Source organism: Erpetoichthys calabaricus, chromosome 6 (assembly GCF_900747795.2).
Source record: "Erpetoichthys calabaricus chromosome 6, fErpCal1.3, whole genome shotgun sequence".
NCBI lineage: Eukaryota > Metazoa > Chordata > Cladistia > Polypteriformes > Polypteridae > Erpetoichthys > Erpetoichthys calabaricus.
In genome coordinates this window covers 176722466-176738278 of record NC_041399.2, presented here as the reverse complement: position 1 = coordinate 176738278, position 15813 = coordinate 176722466, and the positions used below count along the sequence as shown (strand labels likewise).

Sequence of the window (15813 nt, the reverse complement as noted above, 5' to 3'; positions counted from 1 at the left end):
GCTTTCCAATTCTGGCTTGAGGCAGAAGTACATGAACCAGTTGGTGGACTTGTGGCTCCACACAAGCCCAACCTCCATTTCCACCCCTTCCAGTCTAACCACGACTTAAACCAGGCATTTCTAAGAAGATGCCATCATATTAAAAAGCACAGTGGCAAGACACAAACAGGTCAACCAAACCTGCACTTTAAATGAAGAGTGCATACTTTGACAACACCGTTAAATAGGGTAGCACCCTGTTGCCTTGAACTTTTATTGAAGCTTTTTTTCTGATTTCCTTTAATGCCATTATATATGGGTTTAAAAAATAAAGGAAATCGCTACATAGCTATTTCAGTGGGGCAGTAGGCCATTATAAGCTGCCAGGACAGCTTCTGTGTGCCTTGTCTTGCCTGGCTATGGATCTTGCAAATATCACAGTCAGCAATGTAGTAATATGTCTCCAAGTGCACTTTTATTTTTAATAAACCATGTTATCTCTCTCCGTGAATTTTTCAGTTAACCTTTCTTGATAAACATGTATGCTCTCATATTTTAAGTCAAATGATTAAGAGTGGCAGTTTGGTGCAGTGTTTGGTGAGTTGAAAATCTGGCCTGGCTGATTTCTTTGTGAAAACTGAACCTATGTCTTCATTGTTTACATGCAGGCTCCACTGTTTATCTCCCACATTCCTAGCTCATACATTATTGGATGAATATGTGAGTGAGCCTTGTAATTGACTGGTACCCATTCAGGGCTTATTCGTGCTTTGCAATACATCGGTTGTCAGGATAAGCTTTGGTCCTATATGTTCAAGATTTGAATTATGCAGGTAAAGGAAACAGATGAAAAGATGATCCAGAGTCTTTCTCTTTTACTTTAAATTTCAAATACATGGACATCACAGTTTAAGATTATGCCCTTTTGTCCACAGTTGCCCACATCTGTTGATACAGTACAGAAATACTTTTGTTTATTTATTTGCCACAAGCGAGTTTGTATCGTAGACCTGTGTCTTTCAAGACTGTTACCATTTGTTTCATTTCCATCTGTTTTTTGGACAGTTTTCAATATTTTGTTTACAGTTTGAATCATTTACTAGTTACATTTTTTTTTTAATTTTCACAAATGATATCATGAGTTTTTGATTAAGACCAAGATCAAATGTGTTGAAGCTTAATCTCTGGGCAGGCATAGAGGTACATGGTAGCATGGATGGGTGGCCCTCCACAGTGTTGGTGTGGAGACTGGCTGGACCTGCATTCACATGCAGACGGATGTGGTTCAGTTGGTTTCCTCGTTAGCGCTCTGGGATTTCCAATCAAAACACATGTGCCCACGGGAATAATAGGAGCCTGAGTTGTGAGAGTTGGAAAAAATAGAACAGGAAAAGATCCAGAGACAGAGGTTAAAGAAAGGAATGAATGAAAGGATGAAGAGTGAGAACTGAGGAAGAGCTGCTGCTATAGTGAGGAGGCAGGCAGTTATGAATGTTGGGCAGTTGGGCTGACCACACAATGCTCAGAGTAAAGTTGCTCCTGCTGAGCATCAAAGGAGCAGACGTGACCAACCACTGAGTGAGCATCTGCTGAAGGCCTAGGAATGGTGGCAGGAACAACAAGCAGGCCTTGCTGAGGGATGGTGGTGAGGAACACAAGCCATATATAAGGGATGGTTGCACCTGTTGGCGGACATCACCTCTTTCTGAGGAGACAGTAAAGGTAAAGCAGAGGAGACATCAGTTTTAGAAAAGTACAGAAGCTCATGATTGTTTTCAAAGTCAGATCCTGTGTTTTAACCATGGATTTTTGACCTGTTTTGGGATTTAATTTTTTTTTTCTTTTCACAGATTTTAAACTCTGTATGAGCACTTATTTTATTATGGATTGCTTGTTGAGTTTTTGAGGAATCTTGCACTGCACTTTATTTAATTTGGAACATTTTGAAAATAAAAGCACTGTGTTTTGATGCACCAACCTCTTATTGATATGTGTTCTCATTGCCAAATCTATCCTCAGTCAGAACAATTGATGTCAGAGGATTAAGGGAGTATGCCAGCTGCATCCAAACCAGACATAACATTAAGGTTCTAGACCCATTTGTTTGCGAATAATTGTGTGACAGAGAGACAGACATTAGTATTTTCTATAAATAGATTTTTGTGACTTCTTGCTTATTTTATTTAATGGGCACCATCATTTTGTGCTTTGTTTTTCATAGGTGCTGTCATATTCTTTATAGAAACAATACCCACTGCTAGTCATGTGTTATGTTTCAGCCAGGGTTTTCCCCAGGCTGGGGTTCAAATTTCTCATTCATGTCTATTTTGTTCATTTTTTATGTTGTTGATTTAGTTTCTATATACATATGTGCCTATCATTATCAAGGGATTAACCCACAGTCCTTTGTGGTTCATTGAATGCACTGGTTTTGATGAGTTCTCTGGTAATTACTCCTCCTTTTTTGATTATCGAATCTTTGTATTTTCACCTCTGTGCTGTTTTTTGACCATTCTTGGGATTTGTGTTTTGGGACTTCTATTCCTTGGATTGCCTTGTTGTGTCAGGCATCTACTTTTTCCCTTTTGTGCTCTTAAAAGTTTGCTTTGTCATAAAGCTATTTTGTTTGTAAATAGATCTTTTGTTAAAATCCTGTGTTGCCCTTTCTGATTAGCCAAGGTTTGACAGTGAGCACGTCTGAGTCATTTTTAGGACTGATTAGGCTTAGGAACACCAAGTTCAGAACACATACGTTATAATCAAAATACTGCTACAAGACATGGTGGTGCACACACAGAAGTACCTGAACTTTGACTAACCATGAAAGGAAAGCCATAGACACACAAATACTAAAAAGTGCTTTGTTAAAACAAGTTATAGGGTGGTAGGATTTTGGTTCGATCTTGATTTTTCTCGTTTTAATTTCAAATTCCTTTTGGTTTGGGTGTTTTAGCTTGCTTTCTGATGACTCTTTTGAACATCCCATTTTGAGAAGCCCTAATTTTCTGGTCACAATTTCTTTCCAAATGTAATCTTAATAGTAGCAGCTCAGGATGGTGGCTTATATCCACAAAACAATACAGAAGATAGTTTAGTCTTTAATTACAGGCACCCAGCTGTCATGAACAACAGAAAACATAAAACTAGAACTATTTTTGTTCGATACTATTTTTGTTACTCAAGTATAGGAAAAATAGCAAATATGAGAACAGAAAGTTATTTATCTTGGTCACAGAAAATAAAAAGTTATAATACCCCAGAGTTTTGATGTGACTTAATTCAACAGGCAGAACAAAAATAGGACATCAATTTTAATATATGCATTTCCTCCTCCTCTTCCAAAATCCTTCTCTTCCCAGCTCACAGATGTATTCACATAGTGTATATATATACTATAATATAAAGTTACCCTAGAATTTAAAGAGTCACTTATAAGATACAGAACAAGAGTAAATGTAGACCAGGGCCCGTAAGAGATAGAGAAATCCCCAACATGCAGTATGAGTAGACACCAGGGGCTAATATGCCATGTCTCTGCAAATGATAACTTTAAGGTGAATTTGGAGTTAAGGAAAAGCTCTGAGGGACTGACAGGAGCCCCAGTGCTTCCAAGGTGGCAGGTGACAATAGAAATTTTCCACATTTCTTTAATTCAATTGCTCCTGTGCATCTGAGTGTGCAATTTTTGTTCACAAGAGTGTTTTCTGTAAGTGGTTTATTTAACAATAATTTAGTAAAAATACATGTTTGGAACATTTTGAGCAAACTCCTGGATGACTTGATATATGAATTATGCAACATTAGGTTAGGTTAGGTTTAGGTTAGGTTAGGTTTCTTTATTTAGTCATGTTTACACAGGAAAACATGAAATTTGCCTTCTCAGTTGCATCTAATAACAGGTAACAGACAGAATGAAATAAAACAGACAAATAGAAATAAGAAAGGTTAAGGTAAGGCAGTTAGATAAAACATATTTATACCAACAAAAAAGGTTACAGGATATATATAAAAACCTTAAACATTATCTCCGATATTTCTTATTGAAAAGTTGTATGGCACTAGGAAGAAAGGAGTTTCTGGAGCGATTTGTGTGGGTTTTCAAAGCAACTATCCTTCCTGATTTACTGAAGTTTAGTTCTACATGTAATGGATGTCTGTCATCAGTTGAGATGATTTCCAGTTTCTTTAGCATTGCCCTCTGACACACACTAGTCAAATCATCTACATCAGCCCCAATAACTTTAGCTGCATACTTCGGAATCTGCTGGAGCTTTTTTGAGTTTTGGTTTGTCAGACTATTAAACCAGGCAATGAAACTGAAAGTGATCACGGACTGGATCATACTACAATAGAAGGACAACATGAGGTCCTTGTCTACTTTAAATAGTTTGAGTTTATGGAGGAGAAATAAGCGCTGGTTGCATTTAGAAAATAATTTTTTTGTATTTGTATTCCAGTTAAGATTGTTATCTAGGTAAGTTCCTAAGTATTTATATTCATTCACTATTTCTATCTCCTCTCCCAGAACTACAATAGGTGAACATACAGATTTCTGTCTCTTAAAATCAAATATCATTTCTTTGGTCTTTTTTACATTCAGAGTGAGAGAGTTTTTATTGCACCAGTTTACCATACAGTCCACTTGATTTAGATAGTGGCTTTCATCCTCCCCAGATATGCGTCCTATGATCATGGTGTCATCCGCATACTTAATAATGGAGCAGTGGTCATTGTTCTGTCTCAGGTCACTTGTGTACAGAGTAAACAGTAATGGTGATAAGACACACCCCTGTGGACTTCCTGTGTTTGAATGAAGAGCTTTTGAAAAAGTGTCCTGAACTTTAACTGTCTGTGAACGATTTAAGAGAAAGTTCTGAATCCATAGTATGACAAATGGGTTTACATTCATACTGTTAATTTCCCAATCAGTATATGAGGCTGTATAGTATTGAACGCTGAAGAAAAATCCAAAAATAGTGCTCTGACATATGAACCAGGCTAATCAAGAAAGGTATAGATTTGATGTAAGATAACAAGCAGAGCATCTTCCACACTTCTGTTTGCACAATAAGCAAATTGATTGTTGTCTTGAAAAGACTTTGTCTCTGTCATTAAAATGTTTTTCATCAAGTGTTCAAAGCATTTCATTGGAATAGATGTAAGTGCCACTGGTCTGTAATCATTTAAACAGCTTGGCCTAGAAACCTTAGATACAGGGGTAATGATTGATTGTTTCCATAGATTTGGTACAATACCACAGGTCAGAGACCAGTTAAAAAGCAAATGAAAAACTGGGGAGAGCTGCTTAGAGCAAGACTTTAAGAGCCGACCTGATATGCCGTCTGGTCCCATTGCACTGTGGTCTTTGTCAGCTGGAAAATCCACATTCTTTTTAGGGCCCAGTCCTGTAATTGTTTTTAGTCCCTTCCAGACCTGCTTTGGATTGTTATCATTGAACCACCTCTTGATTTTTTCCCCATACATCTTTTTATTTTGTTTAATTAACCTGTTAATCCTTTGCTGTAAAATTCGCTTATCTTCTAACTTATTTTCTTGATGTGCATGTTGCTTTTGCAATAGTAATGCTTTAACCTCTTTAGTGATCCATGGCTTACTGTTTGGGTACACCTTGACAGATTTTTCCTTAATGATCATAGACTCACAGAATTGAATATATTCGCTGACAGTATAGGTGGCCTCATTCAGTGACTGTGAGGATGTCAGCAGATCCCAATTTGTACTGGAGAAGCAGTCCTGCAGTTCCTCTACACTTTCCTTGCACCAGTTTTGTGTTGTTCGTATGGCTGGTTTTTCTTGTTTCAGTTTCTGTTTGTACTTCGGGAGAAGATGAACAACGACGTGGTCAGACGCACCCAGGGCTGCTCTGTGATGTGATATGTAGGCATTAGATACATTTCCATAGCACTTGTCCAGAGTTTTGTCCCCTCTAGTGTTAATATTCACATATTGATGATAATTTGGTAATACTGACTCCAGACTGCATAAATTAAAATCACCCATCACAAGCTTAAAAGAACCAGGTGATTTGGTTTCTAGTTTATGAGCAGTTTCAAGAATTGATTCAGCTGCAGCTCCCACATCAGCATGCGGCGGAATGTAAATGACTGTCACAAATAACTGATTAAACTCCCGTGGTAGATAGATAGTAATTCAATATTTGGCGTGCAGATGCGCTCTTTTTCAGTGATATTCCTGCACCACCTTTTGTTAATGTAAAGGCAGACCCCACCACCCGTCTGCTTACCAGAAGCTGGATTTCTGTCTTGCCGTACGCAAACAAATCCATCTACTTCGACTGCTGTATCCAAGTCTGTATTCTTAAACCAGGTCTCCGTAAAGCACATCAGACAGCTTTCACGGTACTCGTGGAGGTATCGCGCAGATGCTCTCAGCTCGTCCAGTTTATTTCGTAAGGACTGTGCGTTGCTCATGATGATGGTTGGCAAAGGTGTTTTAAAACTTCTCCGTCTCAGACGTACTCGTAGTCCACCTCTTTTTCCTCGCTTTCTGGGTTTCAAAGATTTTAATTCGTCCGGTATATTAGTAATACACGGGGAGTAACTGGTAGCTGGCCTCATAGATAGCAATGCATCCCGGCTGTAAATGAACAGCGCCGGCCACAAACCTGGGATTTCCTGCGCAGGTAGTGCGTTAGTGTCCCGTTCGATTCCAAAGGCGATAACGATCAAAAATAAGAAACTTTCCCAAATGTTGTTAAACATTTTAAAGAAATAACTACTTGCAGACTAGTAAAAAGAAAAAGAAAATAAAAAGAAAACAATTTTACACAATTTAAGAACAAAAAAACAGGTACAAAACACGGAGAGATGCACTGAGAGGTCTGCTACAGAACATTATGTAACGTATAACTTTTATCATGGACTTTTTGATGTTTTTGTTGTTGTCCAGTGTTGGTCACCTCAGGCCCCTAATGTATCTGAGACATTATATATCTATTCTGCATGAAAACACAAGATTAACATATTTTCTAAGGACCTCACACTACAAACACAGGGTAAGTAGCATATTAAAAAATAAATTTTTAGGTGGAGTATTCCCTTAAATGATAAGGTTAATATATTTCAAAAGTTGTGTTTTTTTAAACAATAACCACTTGTATTCATTTGCTGTAGAAACTTTCTTTGTTAGTGAAGCATTATAAACAACCAGTAAAGGCGCACTACATGATAATGTGCAGTGAATAAACTTGACTTGAGCATTCCTAGTTTTCATCCTGTTTCTCTGCACATTTACCATTCGTTTGCTCAGAGGTTGATGCTCTTGTTGTTTCCTGACCATCTCTTCTTTTCTCCAACCTAGCACCTGCTTCTTCTCTTCTTTTGAAGGGCATGTTTTCGCTTTAAAACTGATTAAGTCAGTGTTTGTGTTGCCATTACTTAGTACGTTTTCTTTCATTTTTCACTTAAGCTGGCACTTAAATCTTGAATCTGCCTCAAGAATGATTAAAGATATGAAAAGGTAGGGGAAGTGACGGCGAAGGTGGTAGGAATGAGAAAGGCGCCCATACGCATGCACCACAAGGCCGCACAGCTGGCCGCTGCCGAGACCTGATTCTACAATAAAATAAAATAAAAACAAAAATAGGAATAACCTTGGAGGTCAATCATCACCCCGAAAGTGGATAGTAGAGGTCACATAGTATATGTGTGCCAAATTTCAGGTCAATAGGTCAAACGGTTTGTGAACTACATGTGATTTAAAATCCTGGACAGACAAACGAACAGCCATGGTAGAGTATTATATCTAAAGAAATTAGTCTACCCCAGAGGCTTACAATTGTGGTTTATGGCATATCAGAGCAAATGTGATACAAACACCTAAAAACTTACCAAATACTTCAAAAGTGGTGAGTATTCTTATTTCAGACACCATGCCTATCACATTTCAAGGAGTAATGAATTTATATTAGATTCTTGGCACTGTCTTTCCTGTCCAGAGAGACTGGAATGGGTGATGTTTGCATGTGCACAACAATATGTGTAATGGAAGCTATGCTGCGAATTGGACTCACTGGACCAGAATAACACAAAGTAAAGCACATATTAAGGTGTTTAGCAGAGTGATTTTCAATAAAATCATTTTAAAATTCACATTTTAGGGGTATAAAAATAACATTAAAAATGGTGTGTGTGTGTGTGTACTTTCCATTGCTGCCCTTTTACAGCATACTTTTTAAAGGTTATCTATAAGTTTGTGGACCCAGCATTGCCAGGGATGACTACTTACAACCTAAGAAAATAAAAATGTTGTTAAACTCCTTACTCTGAAGACTATTGCAGTTCCAAAATGTTCAAAGGAGTCATTCGTTGCCCTGCATTTAAAAATGAAGCCTGAGTGAGAAATAAAATTGTATAGTTTTAAAAATGCCATTTGCTGGCAAAGCAAATGTAAGCAATGTGTATTTTTGTAACTGCTGTGAATGTATATGAAATCTGAAGGAGCAGCTGTAACATTTTCCATATGTGCATCACCAATTTGTTCTGAGCCTCGCCATAGTGCTGGGTTATACATTTTTTAGTCTCTATCAGTATAATTCGGTCTCTGTACACTTTCAGTAATTTTTGATCTTTTTCAGCTCTTTATCATTTATCTCATACAGATTAGGCCTAGCAATGAGGCTAAACATTCATCATCTTTGTAGTTTGCCATATCAATGATATAAAATTAGTGCTTCTTTGCCTAAATTGTTAGAAAAATGTCATTTTCACGAAAAAAAAAATCTAACCGTAATGCTTGAATCATTATCAAAGTACAATTACAACTCCACTGTTCTCAAAATAAGCTATAAGTAACCACAACCCTGGGGTGAAAGGCTGTCACATGCTGTATGAAGAAAGGAACGAAGTGAAGTGGACAGCTGGACTTTTTTGAAAATCATGGAGACTCAACAATGTAATGGAGATACATTTGTACATTTTGTATGCAATCTCAAGAAATGAATTAATATTCAGGAATAATCTGTTTATCTGTTTCCAAATGGGCACATTTTCATAAACTATAAAGCTTTTGTTTTTTACATTTCTTCTGGTGTCATTACTGCCATTGTATGCTGATCAGGAGGACTTTGATTTTTTATTTTTAAATAATGTCTTATTTAACAAATGTGAGTTTCTTGGCCAGATGAATATATCCTTGCTTAACTGTAAAATATGTTTGACTTCAAAAATATCAAATCCATCCTTTAGACCTGCTGTCTGTTGCAGTGACATTAATGCAAGATTCAGAAGATAAGTGGGCAAAAGCTCTGTGATATGAAGCAAAAAGAGGCCTTGGAATGAGAGACAAGATGCAGAGAAAAACTGATTGAAAGCAAGAAAGGGAATGCTGATAGAATTGTGTTGGACAGGTTGGAAAGTAGTGAAGGACCCCTGTCTGACACAGTGTGGACAGGTCCAGTAAAATGGTTTCATTTTTTGTGTTATCAGTTATTTACAATTTAAACCCATTTATTTTCATATTTTTGGCACTTCTTGATGCTTATCCTAATGGTTAGATAGATGCAATAATTTAAAACCTTTACTTCTTAAATATATTCCTATATATGAAAGTGTGTATGTGTCTTGCAAAGTGATGGTGTAGTGTTTAGTGTTGATTTCTCTCTTGTTCAGTATGTCACTGGAATAGGTTTCAGTGCCCATATCTAATATAGAAAGCTGAATGTTTGTTTGTCTGGTATGCAAATCTAAACTGTTGAAGCAAATTTCCCCCTTTGGACAATAAGTTTTTTATCTCTCTTTCACCACCAATTTTTTCCCCTGTTTGCACAGTTAGTTAGACTGTTAGTTATATTTCTTTCTAAATTTTGCCCAAATGCCTATTATTGCACAGCAATACCACAGGCTATGGTTTGTTCTGAAATTTGGTCAGTGGCCTCACTGCAGGCTGCACCCCTACTCTAGAGAGTGCCAGGCACTCCTGCTAGTAACCCTACTTTAGAAGAGGCAGGTACAATAAAGTGATGAGTAGATGAATGAATGTGTAAATGTTTACTGCATTACCAACAGGTATGTAATTCAGTCCTTTCTTGTACAGTGAATTTCAAAGCATTTACGTTTTAACTGTAAGAGATAAAGTCAGACAGATGAACTGATTGAGCTAGGCAGCAGCAGTTTAAATTAACAGGGTTTGTTTCCTGCCTTGTGCCCTGTGTTGGCTGGGATTGGCTCCAGCAGACCCCCGTGACCCTGTAGTTAGGATATAGCGGGTTGGATAATGGATGGATGGATCATACAAGTAATAACCAACCAAGGTTGTAACCGGAAGTGCAGGAATTAAATAAACAAAGGCAAGGATGTGAGACAAAATAAAAGTTTGAGAAATGTAGCAAAAGAGTCAGTAACCACAATATTTAATTCGGCCAAAGTCAGAATGTGGGATGTAAATCAAAGTTGAACAATAGAAAAGAATTTGTAACCAGATTTTTAAACAATAAAAATGCAAGGGTTTTATTTAGTTTTGATTATTCCACAATCTTGGAAGGTCAGGAGTATGTGATGTTGACCATTATACCAGTAAAGACGGCACTTGTTGATCACTCCTATTTGTCCTGCCAAGCCAGAGCCTGGCAACCCTGCATCAAACAGCAAAATGTGGTAAACCAGATAGCTATCCTGACTATTAAATTCATTGACCGCTAAAACCCCCAAAATTTATATATAAATTCATTTTAGGGGCCAATGACAAACTGGAAAAAATATATAAAGTCCAGGTTACGATGGCTGTATGTGGAGCTATCCACAATGTGACCGTGTGCACTGTCAGGCAAAGATACACAGATTTTGTTAAAAAGGCTACAATTGATCATTAAACCAAGTAACACTTATTTATGACTTATCTTTCATAGCAGACAAGAGTACAATGTACTTTATATGATGAAGTGAACATGAATTGAAAGCGCAATACAAGGCATGATACAAAAATTAACAAGTATTATACACTATTAAAATCTGGCATGTCCAGTGCCATTATAATCTAATTTATTTTGCTATATGCTAGTAATGAGCTAACCCAGATGAATTCTCTTCACTTTGAGATCAATGAAAACACGAAAATATTTGTGAATTTTGGCGAACATGGCAAAATATATTAAAGTCAACAGGGAAGTAAAAACTATACTAGTGGATTGTAATGGTGCAATGATCCTAAGTGTCCCTGAAGGCTAGAGAAGCGTCAACTATGCTGGACTGATTTCTGTGGCCAAAAATGTGACCTGAACTGTGAGGCTGCAATGCTAACCACTGTACCACTGTGCCTCCCTCAGATATAATTACACTTTGAGTCCTTTATCCATCTCTTCACATCTCCCAGGCTCCTATCACTATGACTGTCTAACACACACAGAGACTGTGATATAAGAGATCAGCTTTACATGCTAGTGGGGCTGTCTCTCTCCCTACGTGATTTATGCTAGTGAAGAGCATAACATGTATCATCCAGCAGTGAAGACACTACATACAATGAATCTATGCAGAACAACTAAGTATTTTCATAATATTCTATTATGATCAACTAATGTACCCCTCAAATGAAAATACTGCAAGTTTTTTTTTTTTTTTAATGCATGCGCCGTGCAAATCCTGCTAGAGTACCAATCGGATAGTGACTTCACACATGGAAATTATACGTTGTAAATTTTTCATGCATGCCTTAAGCAGATCAGACAGCTCTACAAAATGTGAGATGGAGTACACTTACAATAGGCATTCATGAAAGTTCTGTGCATGTGCAACACAAATCAGGCAGGTAATTCTGATCAGGTAATGATGTCCCCAACCACCATAACTGCAGCAGTTCTGTGATGTCATGCTGGCCTTGCAAAGCATCATGGGGCTCCGGGAACAAAAAGCCATGGTGAATTTTTTCTCGGAAAGAACTCTGGCGAACAAGCTCGCTGGCAAGCCTTGCAAGTTCACTTTAGGAACTGCTTTGGAAAATTTTGCAGATGAACAAATACTATTTGCAACACTAAATAAAAGCATATTTAAAGGTACAAGTTTTGAAGACATTCATTTACAGATTTTTCATATATAGTTAATTTAATTGAGTTTAGTTTTGGACATAGTACATGCCAGAATAATATTCATCATCTCAGCACAAACTAGTACCCTTGTATTACCATATTTCAAGATATATAGCTGTATGCTGTCCTTTTTTCTCTTAAGACTAAAACGGCATTCCTTGGAAGCAGTAGAGCTTATCAACAGAATTTCAAATTTCTTATTAATAGAAGATGGATAGATAATTCTGTCCTGCTCTTTCATCAGTTAGATATGCGGTGAATGTATTATTAAACTAGCTGTGTTATCAGATCTCTACTAAAACGTGATTCCTATTTTTAAGTTACAGACTGATTTTTCACATGTGACCGCATGCAGCTCCTTACCTGGACTACTGCACCTGATTCTTTCATTTTTGAAGCAACATTTTTTGTCTGAGGGAAGAGAACACATTTGCAGATCTAGCATGTGTGAATTGCTCTGTCTACCTGCTTGCAATGCTACTGTCTTTTTTTTTTTTCAAAAAATTTTATAAAAATTGTATAGAATAATGACATGAAAGTTCATCTATTACTGTTAAGCTGAGATCCTGTTGTGTTTTATATATGGAACAATCTTAACTGTTATGTACAGAACAATGACTATATCTGTAAGAGAAGTAAAGCAAAATATCTGCAGACAGCAAATGTTAATCGGGATCTAGTTGGTGAAGATTAATGAGATACACAGCGTGCTTGGCTCCTATTAAGCACAATTTTGTCATGTTCTGGTGCACACCCCATCATTGTTTCATCTACTGTTATTGCTTAACTTCGTTTCATGTTCAAATTTGTCGTCTTGGTACAGAGTGCTTTACAAAGAAATCACTAGGCTGTGAATAACGTGTCAATGGAAGCTGCAGAATGTGAAAATGCTCCAATTAATAATACTTTGAGCACTTTTGTGTACAAGCAAGTTTGGAAAATCACTTACTCCTGCTGTTTGCACACTGTGGGTTTTCATTTTAATGAAACTCTTTTAATGTGCAACTTACTACATTTCATTTGTGACGTCCCTTTTTGGACTCCCAATAACTTCACACACTATATGTATTTTTTTACTCACACTTCACTCCAGAGAGCCTTTAAGGAGTTCTTATTATAAATTACAATGAGCAAGTTGCTTTTTTGTGGGACATATGCAGAGCTGCACACAGCTGAAGTAAAGGCAAAGAACTCTGCTACCATGAGTCTTGAACTCGACTCAGACTTATTAGATCACTGAAACATAAAATGCTTTATTTACCACAGTTTAAAATTCATACAAGAGTCTGAAAGTTACCACGTAGGGTATAATTAAATGGCCACACAAATTTCACAGACACTGGCCTTATGATCACAACTACATCACTAAATTAGTATATCTGCTTTTCATTATTTATTTGTAAAGAATTATTATGAACGTCAGGTTGCAACAAGGCATTGAACAACTTTTCAGAATTCTTTTCATATGAAATTCAAAAATGCATCAATTCTCAGTGGCTCATATGTTTCAATGCCGTAAAAAGCGCGGTCTTCTGCCTTAAAGCAAAAAATGTCTTCCCCGACTTAACCATCTGACTTCGGTATGATACAGCAACTCTCCATGTACTGTGTCCATATCAGACAAGAATGAAGTGAACTGCCTGTGGTTGAGACCTCATGCTTGTATAAAATTAACTGTCTTAACAACAACATCCATAACTTCTTTCATTTGTAGACTTTTGCCATACAGCGCTTCCTAATACAGAATGCAGCGTATGGCAGTAAAAGAACCGACCAAAGAAAGCTGTTTTTTTTTGCTTTCAATAATTCCACAACACCAACGTTTTCAGAATATATTGCTGTTGCATCGTCTGTGCCACGGACACAAATGTATTCCATGGCAGGCCTGCTCTGTTAATGCAACCTTCCAATTCTTGAAAAATGTCACGACCAGATGTTGTGCCTTTTTACGTTTAGGTTTTCATCAACCCTATGAATGAACACAGCACAGCATGCAGCAACTGTTACACCAGTACTCTCATCAAGTGTCATGGAATATGCTTCAAAAACATGTTATGCTGTAATCAGTTGCTGAAGAATGTTACTAGCTGATTCAGTGATTCTTCTAGCAACAGTATTTGCGTACAGACTTATGCCTTCAAACAGTTTCTTTTTGTCCAAACAAATTTCACATGCCTTTATAAAACAATCTTTTATGAACTGGCCTTCAGTGAACGGTCGCGAAGATTTTACTATCATGTTACAGAGGACAAAACTCGCTTTTACAGAATCTTCGCTTGACTTACTAACATTCGAGATAAAGGTTCGCTGTTTTGTAATTGTTTTCAGTTACTGAACCTTTTCCTCCCGCAGTTTGCTAGACAATGCACCATACTGTTCTCAATGCAGTGTATTGTAATGTCGATGTACATTGTACTCCTTAAACTCCAAGAGAAACTGCAAGCAAATGAGACACTGGGCTCTGTCTCCAACATCCGTGACAAAATATACATTTTCCCATTTATCCTGGAATCAACAAATAAATAACAGCAAGAACTATACAAAGTAATTTGCAAACCTTATGTACGTCGACTGTTTGTTTATCTGACGTCACTGGAAGCAAAAGTAACACTGAATGTTGAGGTAAGTAAGGAGAATTGTATTTTAATTCTTATCATCAGAAACAGTATTGTGAGGAAAATGCTGCAAAGTAAAACAGATTTTAGTGGTAGATTTTGGCAGTTCAAGTAAGTTGTTGCGGGCTGCAGATAATTGCCTCAGGGGCTGCACACGGCCCCCGGGCTATGTGTTTTAAACGCCTGCATTATATAGTACTGTTCATAACTGACATGAAATGGAATTTGTGCTGAATCGGAGTCTACAAAGCACTTGATGACCGTGTCAAATATTAGTACTTTGCAGCCAAGTTGGCACAGATGGCCATTGATAGTCTGAGATCTCAAAGGAATGAAAACTGCATGACTTCATAGTGTTTCTTACCTTGACTGTTTGAGGGCCCAATTTGTTTTAGTATTTCCTCACATTCTATTGCTTCTTGTTGAATCTCTAAGAGAAAGCGGCATTCTGGATGCATTCCATTCACCTGAAGAAAATGAGAAAACTTATTAACAAGAACTGTTTATATTTTTGTTCACCGGTCTCTAGAATCATTTATAGAGATGTTTATTATCCGTAATGTAAACCAAACCCTACTCTCCAATTCTAAGATTCACATTACCTACAATATTACCCATAAAATATTGGACAAATTAACAACACCTTTTTGTTAAATCAATATACGCTTATGATGTCATCATGTCAATCCATCTTGGTGTCCACAATTCTGTGCATGCAATTTGACTGGGACAAAAAAATTTGATTTGATTGTTTGCTTTTCTTTGTATGGAGTAAAGCTTTTTGTCTGTCTAGTTTTTAAATCTCTTTTTATGTTTTTGTTATAATCTTAATGTTAAAATTTCACAAACAAATGAGTTTTATGTCCAAAGTATATTTTCTAGAAATTGAAATATGTTTATACTGCAAATTCAGATGCAAAATAGTGCATATAAACCATCAAAAGAAAATGTATTGGTTCAGACATGGAGATAATTATTATTAGTTCAGACTTCCTATGGCTGGTGATGCAAGTGTTATATACATTGTAGTCAAGGCAGAAAAATCGCACAGAAGACACTGGCAGAACAAAGAATCTTCAGGAAGTCCAAAAACCAAGTAATAAGATCCAAACTGTTTTATCAGTTGAAATCAGTTAGCCATGATAAGATTTCAATAGC

General features: G+C 37.0%; 1 protein-coding gene across 1 annotated transcript in view; it reads right to left on the bottom strand.

Moving 5' to 3' along the window:
- Nucleotides 1–15813, bottom strand: part of vipr2 (vasoactive intestinal peptide receptor 2) — a 192215-nt gene that overhangs the window by 160094 nt on the left and 16308 nt on the right. Inside the window, exon 2 of the mRNA XM_028804135.2 lies at nucleotides 15020–15122. Coding sequence (XP_028659968.1) covers nucleotides 15020–15122 — 103 coding nt within the window. The remainder of the gene's footprint in view (nucleotides 1–15019; nucleotides 15123–15813) is intronic.